Consider the following 16,286-nt stretch of genomic DNA (forward strand, 5'->3'; position numbering starts at 1 on the left):
TTGCAATAGCAGAAGACATTGTAAGCTACTTTGATATCATAGTCAGTTGTAGTTTTAAGTCTTCCCTTTAAAAAGTGACTCAAGACATCTCTTGCTCAAACTGGGGAGGAAAGGGGGAAAGACAGATTGAGAGCTTAGCTGGTACTCTCTCCTAGTAGAATTCCTAAGGGTGTTGCATTCCTTACCAGCAGTGTAGCAGGACTTGCTCAGAAAGGTGAGAAATTCTTTTCTGTCTGAAGACATCAAAGAAGACAGCAGCTGTTGCTATAGCAGTAACCACTGCAGCAATAGAGGAAAGGCCACGTGGTTCCCAGTCTTACTGTGGTGGAACAGAAGCAGAACACACAGGGCAGTGCCTGGGAGCAGAGCAGCACAGGTTTCTAGTGACAGGATACATCCTACAGATGAAAGTTGTTATTAACCAAGCCGTGAAATTAAAACCAAGTAGATATTTCAGAACAATGGCAAGTACAGACAAGCACTATAATCTTATAAATCAAATGCAAATACTGAGCTCTAACTTATAATTAATCAGTGAAACTCACATACCCCCTTCTTTCAGGCTGTGCTACCTGAGGGCAATATGAAAAGAACAAAAGGAAGCCATTAGCACCATTAAGGTATTCAAACTCAAGAATATACCATCTCCCATCCTCTTTAAGCTATTCCTCACCTTTTTGGATTATCCCAAGCAGCTCCATCCTAAAATGGCCATATGCCAGTGTGCTTCAGTATTTTGTGCCAGAGGAGTAGGACGCAGACTAATCATACAATTGTTTACTGCAATAATTCCTTTTAATAATATTTCAATTCCAGTCCCCTTACTCCCAGCACCTTTAAACAAAGAAATGGTATATAAATGGTTTGATAAATAATGCTTTGATTGACACAAGCCACTTGGTGGCACTCTGCCCATGTAAACTATTTTATTCAATAGGCAGACTGACAGGCAGTAGAAATCTAGGCCAGACTGGATTTCCCTTCCCAAACAGGGCAGGGAAGCCAGGTCCCTTCACGTCCCATAAAGAATGCTTTGCTGCCACCCCTTCCCCTCATTTAAGTCTATATGGACTACAGGAAGCATCCCTGGTTTCACATTAATCAAAGCAAGGTAAAACTCACTTTCTTCCTGCAATTCACTCTTGTTCTAGTCTCATATGAAAGAATTTGAGCCTTGTCAAGTGAATGGATAAGGGGAAGAAAGAAGGAAAAAGGTAGAAGGAAATAAAGTATGGTGCAGCTACCAGGAAAATGAGAGAAGGAACTCTTGCAAATGGTATTCTCTCAGTAGAGAAGCAAAGACACTCAGGAGCAAATGAACAGTAATCAAAGCAGGTGAGAGTAGAGTACAGCCTGTACTGCAAGCTTCATACAAGAGTAGCATTTCACACCTATGAAGTTCAAAGTCAGCTGTAGTTTATTTTTCTCTCCGGAAGTTATATAACAAACTATAAGGTGCCAAGATAATCAGCTGTCCTTATCTGCTTCTATCTCACTACTCATTTGTGCAGAAGTCTAACAGAGCTTCTATTCCAGGAGATGGGGGGGGGGGAGGGGTTTCTTTTGTGACAAGACAGCAGTACTGAAGGGGAAGTTTTATGCAGTAACTCTTTTAAAGCAAGAAGCAGCAGTCAGTACCAGCTTTAGCCACCGAGCAGACATGCCCTATTAGCCTCTTTCTTGTGTATCCATCAAAAAATGTTGCCATTACAATAGAATTAGGAGATGGTCGATTAAGACTTGGTCTAATTGCTAGAAGACAGTATGTAATACTGACTTAGTTGCATAATGAGAGCAACTATGCAGTATTTGCATCTCTTTCCTGCTGGGGGAAAAAAAGTATTAGAATTCAGAGGACACTTACCTGAACACAGTACATACCACTTCCTTTTTCAGCTGGTTTTTGCTTCATGCTGTTGCAGTAATAAAGTGACACTCCATAATAAAGTTTCACTTTTGGTCTGTTATCACAGTATGAAAAACAAAACTTCTCCAAGTGTTCAAGAGTTTTATTGCCATTTGGAACATGTTTATTGTTCAAAAACACTGCACTGAAAAAATCTTTAACATACATTCTCACATTCTTTGTCAATTTTATCTTTACAGCAATGTAATTTTCAGGCAGATCATGCAGAAAAACCACTCTCACAATGAAGTCAAAAACTACTGAAAGGCACTTCATGTCTTTCAGATCTTAGACTCCAAACAAGTTTAGTTTTTGCCTGTGTAAGAATTACATACATCTAGAGTAACTCAAACAGTAGGAAAAAATAAAATCCACTTAGAACTTCTTAATGAACAGTATCAGGCTTTGTTGCCTTCCTTCATTCAGTGCTATGCTTTTGTTTTACCAAGCCTTCTTTAAATAGTGTGCGACATAAAGATGGATGTTAATCAAGTCCCTTTACTGAGAAAAGGCATGCAGTGAGGGAAGAGGGATGGCTGCTCACTTCCAGGCTGCCTATCTACATATTTGTTCTTGCAGATCAGCAAGCCACTGCTTAAGTTTAAAAAAAGATAGAATAGGAATGAATGCACTCAAGTTTAATGGCTTTTAAGAATATGTTAATACATAAACAATGATACCACCTACAGTTCTGTTTACTGACCTCTGTTCATCCTGATTTTAAAATGAGTTTTGTCAAACCATCATGGGCCACTTTTGTAGACTGTTAGATAAAGTTGGTTTTCAAATATTGCTTGTTATTTGGGTGACTAACTTTTTTATTAAAAGAATAGTTATTAAAGGTCAGTAAGGCAGCAAGACTTAAAATGTAATGGTTTACATTGCTGAATAGTAGCTTTTAAAAGGCAAGATATAAAAATTATTAGAAGAATTCTTGGTGGGGTCATATTCATAATGGGTGTTTCTGTTTCATCCCCACTGTAATTTTCACAGCAACTGTAGATGGCATGTCTTCCTTGGCTGTCATTCAGGATGAATACATTCCCTGGGTTATTTCAAGTAATATATTTAGTTCTTTTTCTCCAGCCTGCCAAAAGAAAAACAACTTTTGTAAGAGTGGATATTGAAATGCAATTGTTATTAAAAACCTCTGAACTTACAGTAGAACTTTATGAATGGAGGACATTGGTCAGTAATTTACACAGAGACAAGTCCACTTGCAGTTTTGCACACAGTCTCATTTTCTAATTTATAGTTCAGTAGATTTCATCCTCTATTGCTCCACAGTAATTTCTTGGGGCAGAAGAGAGAAAAGCCATAATCCTGACTCACCAGGATTGCTCGGGGCAGTGTCTGCACTGCTTGCCACACAATCAGGGTGCAAGACTGATGACAGTCTGTTCCCCAGGCAAACTCAGTTGGCTCTACCTCATGTATGGAACAGTCAGCTCTGATAGATTTTGTGTGACTTCTTTCAGGCGTACAACTACTTCACAGTTTTATGAATGTGTCCATCTCAGGAATTAGTTACCAAGATGGACACATAGACAAACCAACATACTACAAAGAAACAACCCCCAAAATCACCAGCAGCTGCTGAAGGCCTTGTCTACACTCTCTCGTCACCATAAGGGCTTCCTGCCTTTTCTATGTACAGGCCTCAGAAGGTTCAAAGTGGAAAGTTCTGCCCACTGACAACAAGCTTGTTAAAAAGGTTTGCAAAAGGCAATGAAGTTTAACAAGCTCAGAAGCCATGCAAAGCTTTGCACCACAGTTAAAAATCACTAACAGGGTATTCCAGGAGCCGTTAGTTTAGGACTTCCCCATTTAAAGATGTAACTTGCCTGTATTTGATCAGTCGTCCTCCTTGAATAAGTTGTGCAATTTCATTAGTGAAGTGGCATGCAAAAAGAAGCCAATTTCTTGGCTGCACTTTGTAGGCAAATCTCATGAAAGCCAAGGAGTAACAACATAGTGCTGCAAAAGATGACAGATCTTGTTAAGAGACTGTAAATATCTGCATTTTGTTGAATCATAATTTTCCTACTGGTAAAATGTACTGACAGGTAGAAGACTTGTTGCTGCTTATGAATTCTCCAAGATCCCAACAAACGTCCACTTTGAGGATCCAATGCAAGAAAACACAAAACAGTGCTCATTTCTGCTATACAAGAAAATCTACATGGCTGCAGCTTTCCATAAAAACTAATTTTACTCATACACTACCCTGTGATGCAACTGAAGTCTTTTTAGTTTATTATCTAAATAATCTCAGCTAGAAAATAACAGTTTGTTGCATTAAGACATAGTCTGTCCTATACTACTATTCTGACTATTTCTAAGATGAAGTATTTTTAAAGACACTAATCACTTAAATACAGTTTTCTGGGAACATTTTATAATAAGACTTTAGTATCAGGAGCTTCCAATGCCCAGGAAATCATGAACATTCAGAAACATGAAGTTTTGTTACCTGCTTTCTAGAAAGAAGAGGAACTATTTGGATCTACTCTCCTACCATAATTAAATTTAACTACAGGAAATTACAACCCAAGAATTCCCTAGTTTCGTAAAGTTCTGACAGGCTTGAAGAAAAACAAAAAAAAAGGTAAATTAATTGTTCAAGGAAAACAGCCTTTTAAAAGCACAAATGTTCTTTTTTCATCTCCCAGGTTCCATACACACACCAAAATATATATACACTTGCAAAAATTTAAAAAAGTTTTTTCAACATTGCTAAGCTGGGTAGCTGCCACCAAAACACTATTTTCATAACAGTTCTGCTGTACTGGAGACTATTTAAACTAGTCTTCTGTCTCAAGGAAGCTGATTAAGGGACTGAATTACTCTAAGAAGAGCCTAATGATAATGAGGCTATAAAATTTCTTGAGCCAAAGGTATTTTGCTTGTGGGAAGAAGAATTACTCAGAATTAAGTTAAATGAATTAAGGAAGAGACATAATGCCAAAGTTAAGCTAATAAATTGAAACTGCAAGACTTCTAATCCTAGAAAAGAATTTGAAACTAGAGACAGACATCTAGGCAAAAACTATACGAGTTCCAAAGAGGTGGAAAAATATTGCTTATGTGTTTAAAAACAATTTCTCATTAAGAGTCACAATAGTCTCTCATAGACAACTGCTTTGCAAGGAGTTCAAGTCTTCTTTGCTGCTTCTCACAGCCTGCTGACCAAGCATTACCATTTCTTCACTTGGTCAGTGTTGATAAATATTTAAATCTCACAGTAACCACAAAGCATCATTGTTCTTTATACAAAGAATAAAACTGAGTAAAGAGATACATTTTGAACAAGTGTGTATAATAGTACAGGATAACAAGAGTTATACTTCAAGAGACAGTCTGGTCTTGTAAACTGCTAATGCTCAAGAGCTGCCTCACTCTCCCCTCCCAAATTAGTGGAAAGCCTTCCAAAAAAGAGCCCTTCAGTTTTTCAGTACCTCAATTTAAATGGCCTCTGAAATTATGTAACAAGATATTTGATATCTATATCTGCTTTGGTCACAAATTTGTAGACAACTAATAAAGTGTTGCTGCTTAAAAGACAGAAACTGTATTCTGGAGTCAGTTTCCTAACAAGAAGTTTGTCTCAGGTCTTACCAAATGTCATTCGGCCACTAACAATTTCTGGCGATTTCTTCATGTCATTAATAGCAGCAACAGGAAGACCCCAGTTGGCAACTGGCCCCCAAAAGTGCTGTAAAGAGGGAAAACAATAAGAAAGTTAAACAGAAACAAAAATCTCCTGCAGTATTCTTACAGTTTTTTCTTAGCCACTCAAAACTAGAAGGCAGGATTATGGGTAAAATTCCAATAAAAGACAATTTTTAATGGAAGAGAGAAACTAAACCTTTTTTTAGTGGGATCTACTCTTCAGAAGCACAGGTAAAGAAACCTACCCTGGATCTTCTTTCATACGAGAGAGGAATATTTAAAGCCATTGAAACAGAATTTTGGGCAATTATAGCTCAGCAGTCATTAAGCATCTGATTGGCATTGTCAGATACTTCAGATTTATAGCTCACTTCTATGCAGAGAATTAGCATTTCCAGCTTTCAAATAAGACTCTTCAAAAATCTAATGAAAAGGTAAGGACTTGATGAAGTGAAGAACTGAAGCTGTTTTCATTTTATATGCTGAGGATGAAGAAAAGCTCAGCAACCATCTTTGAAAGAGCAGGGCCATCAAGCAAAGCAAACTGTTACCCTGAGCTTCATCTGCAATTGCTGAAACGACTTGGTGATTACTTAAAACTCAGTGATTCAACAAATGTCAGAGGAGAGCAGTTAGCAACAGGTGTGTACACAGATAAAACAGATAAAAAGTGGAAAGGCTCTAATCAGAAAAACTGACAAGTTTATTTTGATAGGCATTATCTAAAAGACTCTGAACTGAGAAAAATGGTGTCCCAAGTTCAATTTCCACTACTGTTATGAGTAACAAGGCTTCATCAGAATTCTTTCCACAGAAGATGCACATAGTATTTGCCTCAGCTTCTTCTAATCAGAAACTCACTCTCAAAAGTAACTTGGCCAGATAGAACAAAAGAGATGCACCTCACAAGAAAAAGCTTTGTAGATACCAGCTACATCCAATTCTTTGGGCACTTTTGTAACTGTAACATGTTTAAAGATTTAGAATTCTCAGGGGGTATTTAAATTTCTTGCAATTTTAATTCTAAGATACTCTTGCAGTCTTCATTGCAACACTACAGTCAGACTAAAAGCCACACTTGCTTCCTGCACTTGCAATAGAAGAAACTTAAATAGAAAAAGGTGAGTAAAAGTTATACACACAGTTTTGATTCAACTTCAGTGCAATATGCAAAATACAGTATTTCTGCAAATTCAGATTTATAACAGTATTCTGAAGAACAGGATAAAAGCATTTGTTTGCTGTATTCCTAGTGATAGGGAAATTGACATCTGTAATAGTTAAAGCCTCTCAAGCACGTCAGATGTAATATGGCCTAACTGAGGAGAGCTGCATGACTACATGGTATTTACTGTACCACCACACCAAAGCCAACTTCAAGTGGAGAGACTCTACCTGTACTTGGTGATGGCTTTATAGTAATTTCATGGGTCTCAATAGAACAACTGTAGTTTATGAAAAATAAGCTTTTTTTAATCTATGAAATATTTACAGCTTTTAAGAATCTGGGTGACAGCTTCTGTTTTAAAAAGTAAATTAAATCAACTTGGCATTTTTGCTTAATCAATTGCCATTAGAACATAACCAAATAATACACCACAGATTATGGATGACTCAAATCCAGGCTGTGCAATCTGAAGTCTCATCAGTAAACAAAAGTACTGCAGCAGTAGCTTTTCTCTGCTGACAAGGAGTTTTATTTGGAACCTTGAGGTGGTGATGCCTTGGGTTTTAAGTGCCTACAGGCAGGCAGCCCTTTGAAGTCTCACAAGAATTAAAGTACACCTATAAGTTTGTCTTTTGTCTAGGTAGAAGAACAAATCTTCCATAATACTATGATTCACAGTACAACAGGCATAAAATTCCCACTTCCACTTTCAGAGGCAAACTGAAAGGGTCCAGGACAGAAGAGTGTAGTGTGAGTAATTTTGTACATTTATTGTCTGGCCTGAAGGCCATTAGAGATAAGCTAGGTAGTCTGGTTATATACTGCTGTTATGTAGAATAATGTGTTTCAAACTGCTCCCATCTCCTTAGCAAAGGAGTATGGAAAAAAATGTAAGACCTTCTGCAAGTGCTAACACTTGGTCACATTAACCTCAGACTTGCAACTAAATATTCCTAGTGCATCACTCCTGGAGGTTTGCAGTATGCCTTTCAGGTGTAGGCAAAGTCATAACAGTACTATGGGAAAAAGACAGCAAGTTATTGAAGTTAGGAAGAATATGAAACCAGAAATCCCTTCCCTTTTCTTACCGTACTGTTCAAGTGCACCATCATTGTTTTCCATTCAAAAAGCATATGAAAGAAAGAAGAAAAAAAGCCACACATTAGTTTCTTTCATAATCTACATAGACAAAAGCATACCACAAATAGAAAATAGGTATAAGTCAGGAAGCTGTCACAGCATTAACTCTGAATAATGTATTAGTGTTAAAAAATAAAAAAAATCCCATTTCCCACAAGAGCTATTACAAGCGTCTCACTAAGTGTTGGCTGCTCTTTTTTCCAGCTACCTGAAATCCCTTTATGGTCAGTGGAAGACATTCAACCCTTCAGAGCACCCAAGATCCCACCCCAACTAGTTTAAAGGATGCAGAAAGACATCAGGCTTTGTCAAGACAAAGCTAAACAGCTAAAATTCTTCAATGAAAGCTTTGAAGTCGCTTGGAATTCTCTGTGTATCTCTGTAAGTAGGACAAACCAAAGACTGCCAGATATGTTCCTGTCACTAAATTTGGGCCAACCGTGGCTGTGCCAAACATGAGCTATAACACGTTCTCAGTAATACATGCAATTGCACTTCAGTCATGTATGGGGCTCATTTCAGTGATCATCTAGTTACCAGTTTATGTAATAACTTAATGATCTATGCACAAAAGATAGACTACAGCATACATTTAAGACTGTTTGTTATGAAGCTTTTGTAACAAAAGCTTACTAACTTTTAAACATCTTCTAACAAAGACACTGATAAGACTTAGTTCTGAATTATGATTTACAAGAAGGCATTTCTTTTAAGAAATAGGTAGGCTGCTAGAAAGTCTAGAACTGCTCCAAGTTGCAGAACACTTTAACTATCACATCCTCACATTGATTTCCATGTTCATAGATGACCATTTTATAAATAGCTATGGTAAGGGAACAGTCAGGTCTACTTAGGAAATCACACAGGATATGTGTTTCAGCGAGTCTTTGTTAAAAGCTGGTTCAAGGTGCTTAGTTTGGATGTCCTTGACTAGTCTAACCACTTGGTTTTTGTTTTCTCTTTAACTGATCTGCGGTAACAGTTGACTGAAGTTCGAGACAAATGCAAACTAATTTTTTCATACAATCTTAACTAAACAAGTTCAGATGTTGTGTCAGATGCAGTGTCTTCTGGCACCACATTTTTGTGCCAACTGAAGTCAGCCTTAATTTTTAAAGTGCAAGTTGTTTCCAGGGGAAGTGAAAGCCTAAAATAGAATCAAACTGATAACACTTTAACAGAGTAGGCAGCTCTGGCAAAGGTCTTACAAAGTTGTCCTTACAATCACGCGGGATAGAGTAGAGGGCAAACCAAGGGCACATGGACTCTTCCAGGAAACAGGCATCCAGCCCCAAAGCTCTACAGCCAAGAGAGTTGGAACCACATCCAATAGTGAGGATACTGCACCATGTGCACTCATCTATTTCTGAAGTGACTCCATTCTGAATTAGTAGTTTCCAACAACTTCAAGAAGCAAGTTCAGTCCCCTTGACAAAGAAAACTGTACTAATGTTTTCAGAACTGTGGACAACAACTGTTGGATTTACTCACTCAGTTTCCAATTGTCAGTTTTCCGTATAAATGTCTAGACATGACAAGAGGAACCCAGGGCTGTTGAATACCTTGCATCCATACTAAGTTCCTTCCAAAAAGGCTATAATTGCAAAGATTTAGTTTTCTAAAGTTTCTGCACATATTTTCCTCATTCTGGCAATAAGAATATTAATAGGCCAGAGGCCATTCTGCAAACACAAGTGAACTGTCACTATGTGTTTTCCCCATACTGCCATCCCCTAAGTGGAAAGGGCACTACCCTTCTGCTGCAAAACAGCAGATTCTTCAGTTCTCAAAGCACATAAGGCAAGCAGATGCTGTGTCCTTCAGTTTCTAGCACATATCACTACAGGACTTCTTATTTTAAAGTTCTTATGTCCTCATATTTAAAAATTTACTAAAGAGAACTGAAGATAGCTAATTGTAGTTCTATAACCAATGCTAACTCCTCTGAAGTTTGTTTGAATTGAAAGAAAGTTCATTCCCTGGAAAACCTCAGCACTTAGTTCCTAGACAGCTCACATCAGTTTATCTCTATTTCAAAGCCCTCTAAATTACCAGAGTCCCTACATTTGCATTAGTGCCAAGTCATCAGGAAGGGACTTTTCAGAAGTGCCCCAGCACACTGCAATGTCCAAGCTTATTCTTCTGTTACCAGGAGATTTTAGGATTCCTTTGAATTCATTATGTGACAAAAGCAATTTAGGCTTCTACCACAAAAAAATGACAGCTTGTCTAGAATGATGTCTTCTCTATTAAAAGAGGAGGAAAACTGTTTTATTAGATGCTTTTCAGAAGGTTTTAAATCAATAGGATAAGAAATAAGAGGATGCAGTAGGCTACTATTAGTGGCTTAGATAACACAACTATAGTGACAGCTGCCATCTTTACAATTTTGGGAAAAATGCAACTTCAGTTTCACAATACACAGAGCTACCAGGCTTTAATATGCTAATCAGATAGTTTTAACATAACTGCTGCATTTCACAAGAAGCAGGAAAAGTCTACCTACAGCTTATGTTCTTACTATGCTCATTTTGAAGCATTGACACAGGGTAAATTTGTATTTATATGATTTACAGTCATTCAGATCCCTATTAATCACCAGTAGAGAAAAGCCAGATATGAAACCAGCAGAACAATTAATTTTTAATTACGGTTTTAAAAGCAATTTCTCCCGTTTCCTTGTGCAAGATCCAAAAGCTAACCCATGACACAATGCGATTCTAATGCCAGACATATCCACCTAAGCAAAGCAGCATGCATTCATTCCGCTTGCTTTCATGTTTGCGGGTTACGAAGCTGAAATCAAAGCAATTTATTCCAATAGATGTCTGCAAGTTTTGGTTGCCCCAAGTCGTAATAATGGAGCGCTTAACCCACCACTTTGGGTAACTTCAATTATTCTACTGAGGGTCAAGTAATCTAAAGCCTAACACTGGTATCCCAAACAATACCTTAATTCATTAATTCTGACATGTTTCATGTTTATAAAGCCTTGATTCCTTGCAGCAATTAGATACTGATTTTTAGAACGGACACCACAGTCTCAGAGCTTCCAGGACACTTTTGCCCCATGAGCGAAGAAAGGACTTTTTCTGGGGTAGTGTCCCATAGTCTGGGGAAGAAATCACCTTCAGGAAAAGATGCAAAGAGATAACGCTCCATTTCTTCTATGCAGAAGACAGACAAGTCTTTTACTGACAGCTATTTAAATTTTTAACTCAACCAAAAGTCAGTAACTTAGACACTTATCTCCTAGTGGGCAAGAAACAATGCTGAAAGGACAGAGAAGATGGAGCAACTGACTTAAGCTCTTCATGACACACCCAGTAACAGGCGTACAAATTAAGCAGGTATCTTCCTATATGGCAAGGCAAGACACATTCCATCCACAATGGTAGAAACCTGTGGAATGCTCGTTTCACTGCAATACAGTCTCATATACAGCTTGTTTGAAGACTAGATGAAATACACCTGAAAGTTTGTTTTTAAAAAACCTTCTCAGTCTTAGGTGAGGATAGACATATTTCCAGTAACTGATGACATTAGGAAGCGGCTGTTATCTCATTTGGATGTTTGTTTTTCTAATTATCAAGCAGATTACTGGTTTAACGGCCATTTATATGCTTCATATGAATCCTGTCACAATTAACTAAATCTTCGCACTAATAGGTATCTATCCATCTTACATGGTATCCTCAAGACTTTCAAAAGGAATTACAAAAGCCTGCTCCGGACCTTTTTGTTTTGCTTCAACGTTGTTCTCTTCCTTCTCGTATTTTTGTCCCGCTGTTTTTGTGGATTTTGATTTTGTGAATACAAAACAAGTTGGGCAAACTTTCCAGTGCCTCACCATTCTCACAGTAAATATCTAATCTAAGTCTATCCTGAAGTTTAAAGCTTTACTGAGCCTTTATATTATTATCCCTTGTCCATGCAGCCTTACACTATCTCCTGCTACTTTAATCAAGACGTTTCTCAGATAAACATATGCCCTCCTACATGCTTGCTCAACATCAAAGACCAGTTGCAATAGATATAGGTAAAACAGTAAGCAACAGCTACAGTGAAATATTGCTCAACCACGTTTATTAGAAGAGACCATTTTTATTTGTTTAGCCTATCAAACAGCCTGTCAGCCAGAAAAACTTCAGTCTGCCTACCCGAGACTGTGGTTCAACAAGATTTAAATATGCCAAAACTGTTCTTTAAGGCAGTCTTGTAGTTTCAGTCCAGAGTGCCATATCCCTTACCACAGCACGAAGATAAAGCTTGACACAAGCACTGAGCTGTCTGGGAGGTGGCTTAAGCCACATTCCCACGACAGCAGGGCTCTAACAAGCCTCTGGAAAGAGGTACCTACTTACACGCACTCAGAGATTCAAATAACCGATCTTCACACTGCATCCATGATCAAGCTCGCTTCTGCCCACGGCAGAGCAAAGCTCATTCTGCCCTTGCGGCAGGCAGCGGTCGGGCTGTCCCGGTCTCGGGCTCCCGTGCCCGCTGCCACCCCTGTGCCCAGCGAGCCCCTGCCCGCGGCGGGGCGGCACTCGCGGCAGTCACAGCCGGGCCGGGAAGGTCACGGAGGGGCGCAGCTGCCGCGGCAGCTTCAGAGCGCGCCGCGTCACTTCAAGGTCAAGGCCGGTTTGCCCGGGCCGGGGCGGGACAGTGACAGCCCCCACCGCCCCCGCGGGCCGAGGTGACGACGGGACCACGACACCTCTGGGCCGGCTCCTGGCTGCCTTCTCCCCTCGCCCAGTCGCCGGCGAGGGCGAGCTCGCCGGTGGCCAGCCGGTGCCAACCGTCCGACCCCGTCCCGGGCGCCCCGAGGCTGCGGGGGGCGGAGGGGTTGGAGGACCAGACGCTGGTCTCTGCCACCCGCCCGCGCAGTGCAGTGAGCTCGACGATGACGCCACCCGCGCCTCGCTCACCTCATCAGATAGTCCCTGAACTCCTTACTGCGCACATAGTCCACGGCCTTGCGGCCCAGCGCCGCCGCCATGGCGTCTCGGCGGCAGTGGGGTAGGGAGCGCCTGCCTAGCCCAGCCGCCTCACGCCTCTTCGCCGCCGCCGGTGACAAGTGCCCCGCGCGCCGCCCGCCGCCCGCTTTACGGCAGCGCGCACGCCCCCCCGCCCCGTCCCCGCGGCGCTCTCGCCGCCCATTGGCCACGGCAGCCCCGCCCCCCGCGCGCGCCCCGCCCGGGGAGACTGTCACGGGCAGGGGGAATGGCAAGGGGCCGTAAAGCAACGCGGCGGGAGGAGGGGGGAAGAGCGTCGCAAAGCGAGCCGAGGAGGGGTCGCCGTGGGCCGAGCCGCCGGCATTCCTGCGCAGCACGCGGGACAGCGTCGCGCGGCGGCTCCGAGGGCCGCGATTGGCTGCGGGGCCGCGGCAGGTGGCTCCCCATTGGCGCGCACCGCCCCGGCCGGGCGTGTGGCTCCGCCCCCGGTGGCGCGAGTGCGGCGTGAGGGGGAATGGGGGCGGAGGCGGCTCGGTGACACTGGCGGGGGCAGAGATCTGGGATAGACTGCGCTGAGAGCATGTGGAGTTTTCCTGTCTAGAAGCATTCCAAACCCACCTGGACGCGTCCCTGTGTCACCTGCTCTGGCTGACCCTGCTTTGGCAGGGGAGCTGGACTAAATAGCTCCAGAGGTCACTTCCAACCGCAGCTGTCCTGTGATTCTATTATAAGTAATACAGTAATTTTAGTTGGAGTGGTCTAAGATCCTATATCTCACCAGCACTTTCTGTTTCATACCTGAGCAGAGGTTACTTACGTAGAAGGGAAGATAAACTCTAACCTTGCGAATACTATCTCTAGAAAATTTGGGCCATACAAATTCTTCTTCTTTGCTCAGTGCACTAGAGATAGTGAAAATGGATGTTTATCTCCTGTGCTTTCCAAAGACTGCAGCCTCAGTTTTTAAGGTCCAGAGCTGAGAGTGCAGCCTGGGGCACAGCTATGCTCTGCAAGAAGCTCTGGACACCGTGGCTGTTTTGTTTCCTTCTGTTTCCCTCTTCCCTGCAGGATCTCAGGTTAAAAACCAAAACACCACAAAAAAACCCCAAGAAACCTAAACAAACAAACAAAAAAAATTCCCCCTAAAAAAGCCACAAAACCCCACAAAACACACACACCAAACCCAAAATGCTCAAAAAATGTACAAAAAAGTTGCAATCATAAGCTTCTCTTCACCCTTCTTCCCTCATTTCTTGCTTAGAGAGCAGCAGGTTTGAGAAAAAGCATTGAGTAACCTCTCCTTCTTCTATATATATTCAGCATGTGATAGAACAACCCACAACAACACCCTGCTTTGCTGTGTGAGTGGAAGAATTTTAATCCCCTTGGCATATTGCATTATGAAAAGCCAAAATGTAGCCCAGCATATTTCTGTGGACTACTCAGAATCCTATTTAAAAGCAGCAATGTGAATCTGAACGAGATCTCAAGGAATCATTTATTCCAGTCGATTTGACATACACAGAAGGTCTATGAAATCAGCTCTGTATGTTGAAACAAAATCCTCATGTGGCAGGATTCTACATATCCTAAATGGCCAGGCTCAGTCATTAATATTACAGTGACAGTTATAGAACTAATTTTTAGCCTTTACATAATAAGGCTAAAAATGTAGTCTTATTCTCCTTTACTGAAAATTTGTAATTTTTTTCTTAACTCCATATAAGGAGCAAAACAATAATCTGTCTGCATTAGGAGGCATTGTTCTTTAGTCTTTCTTCCTGGAGTAAAGAAGTTCTTCTAGCCTTTTCCCACAGGCTGTGTCTATTACATTTTTTAACCTTTTGCTTACTCCATTTATGCTTAGCTTTCTTAAGTCATAGCCAAGGGTCATCATGTCTCAGTCGAAGCCTTACTAGCAGTGCAGTCTTCTCCAATTTTGAGAGTATCTCACTTTTTTTTGTTGTTTTGTTTTCAAAGTAGTTAATGGAAAAATCATTAACCTGAAACCTGTCCAGAAGAAAGCAGTCCCACATGACAGGCTCTACCAGTTACACAACAAAACTAGCTAGCAAGGATTTGAAGTTTGCTTTTGTTCTGTATGTATTTATAGTGCTTTTATTTGCATATGGTTTTTAGGCTTTTTTTGTACGAATATAAAAAAACTGTACAAAATATCCCCTTAATGTATCCATAGCTTTTCTTTTACCCCTTTTAGCCTGCTCAATAGAGAAATTAGATTGGATTTGGCGTGAGTTGCTCTTGAGAAGTCCATGTTAGGTGTACTTTTGAGCATGTTGCTCTCTGAGTGAACATTAACTGGTAGTCTAATAAATTATTGAAGCAGGGTTTTTTTATGGTGTTTTTTTGTTTAGCTTTGTTTTGTTTTTTTTTAATGTCAGAATTAGGCTATTTGACTTATAATTTGCTGATTTTTTGTGAACCCCTTCTCTTCAGACATGTGCTCTTTTCCAGTGCAGGACTACCCTGTCCTTCCATGACCTAGAGGAAAATCACTGATGATCTCAAATTGATAATTTCAAATTTCTTTTGTGAGGGCCTGGTGGATTTAAGAGCAAGTTTCATTAGGTTTTGCCACACTTTTTTTTTTTTTTTTTCAAAAATATATTCCACCTTTTTTTTCCTAGTCAGAACTATACTTCTTTCTATTTTTTTCACGCTAAATTCATACGTATTTTGGGTTATTATTGCCACACTTCTTTTATTTGTCATGGACTCTCTCTGCATTATTTAATAACTTCATCTTCCTTTGTCTCATTTTATTTTCTAATGCTTTTATCAAACTCCTTTAATTGTCTTTTATGTCCCATGATAGTTGAAACTGATTTCATAACTCAGCCCTTCTGATTCTGCAAGCTGACATGATTTCTTTATTTTCATCTACTCATATGTCCTTTTGGCCATTTACTTGTTCCCTTTTAATTTTTAGGTCATTATGTGCTTATGAATAAGACAAGCCATGTATGTCAAAGGATGGCTCCTGTGTTTCTTCTAATCAGAACAAGTAATTGTAGCTGGTTTGGTTTTCAAACAGACAGATCCCCTGCAATCTCTTATCCCTTAGATTATCTTCACAAATACCCTGCCTGCTATTTCCTGGAATTTCTTCTGAAATTCTCATTGCTTTCTTTTGTTTCTTGTTAGCTTTGTACTTCTGACCTTTGCAAGGGGATGCTTCTGAAGTTTCTTTGCCTGTCCAGTTATTCTCCTTATTTTCCCTCAGCCTTTGGCCAGGTCACTACATTTTTAACTCACTTACTGACTTTTGTTACTGTTGATCATTAAGCTACAACTTTTTGTCGCTGGATTTGAAAGCTGGTGTGCCTGAGTCCCCTTCAGTGTTTTTAGGTGATGGACTCTATGGCTGTGCAGCAGTTACTCTGCATGGGATTCTCTAACAACAGAGGCTTTCTGTAGATAA

General features: G+C 40.4%; 1 protein-coding gene across 1 annotated transcript; it reads right to left on the minus strand.

The window, feature by feature from the left end:
- Nucleotides 1-1,991: 1,991 nt before the first annotated feature.
- On the minus strand, nucleotides 1,992-12,971 carry MPC1 (mitochondrial pyruvate carrier 1). Its single transcript, XM_088161420.1, has 5 exons — nucleotides 12,818-12,971; nucleotides 9,329-9,332; nucleotides 5,525-5,621; nucleotides 3,751-3,883; nucleotides 1,992-2,993 (listed from the first exon to the last, which is right to left on the minus strand). The coding sequence occupies exons 1-5, from the start codon at nucleotides 12,886-12,888 to the stop codon at nucleotides 2,975-2,977; spliced, it is 324 nt and encodes a 107-aa protein (XP_088017546.1). The 5' UTR covers nucleotides 12,889-12,971; the 3' UTR covers nucleotides 1,992-2,974.
- Between the last annotated feature and the right edge of the window lie 3,315 nt (nucleotides 12,972-16,286).

Source organism: Sturnus vulgaris, chromosome 3 (assembly GCF_052056855.1).
Source record: "Sturnus vulgaris isolate bStuVul1 chromosome 3, bStuVul1.hap1, whole genome shotgun sequence".
Lineage (NCBI taxonomy): Eukaryota > Metazoa > Chordata > Aves > Passeriformes > Sturnidae > Sturnus > Sturnus vulgaris.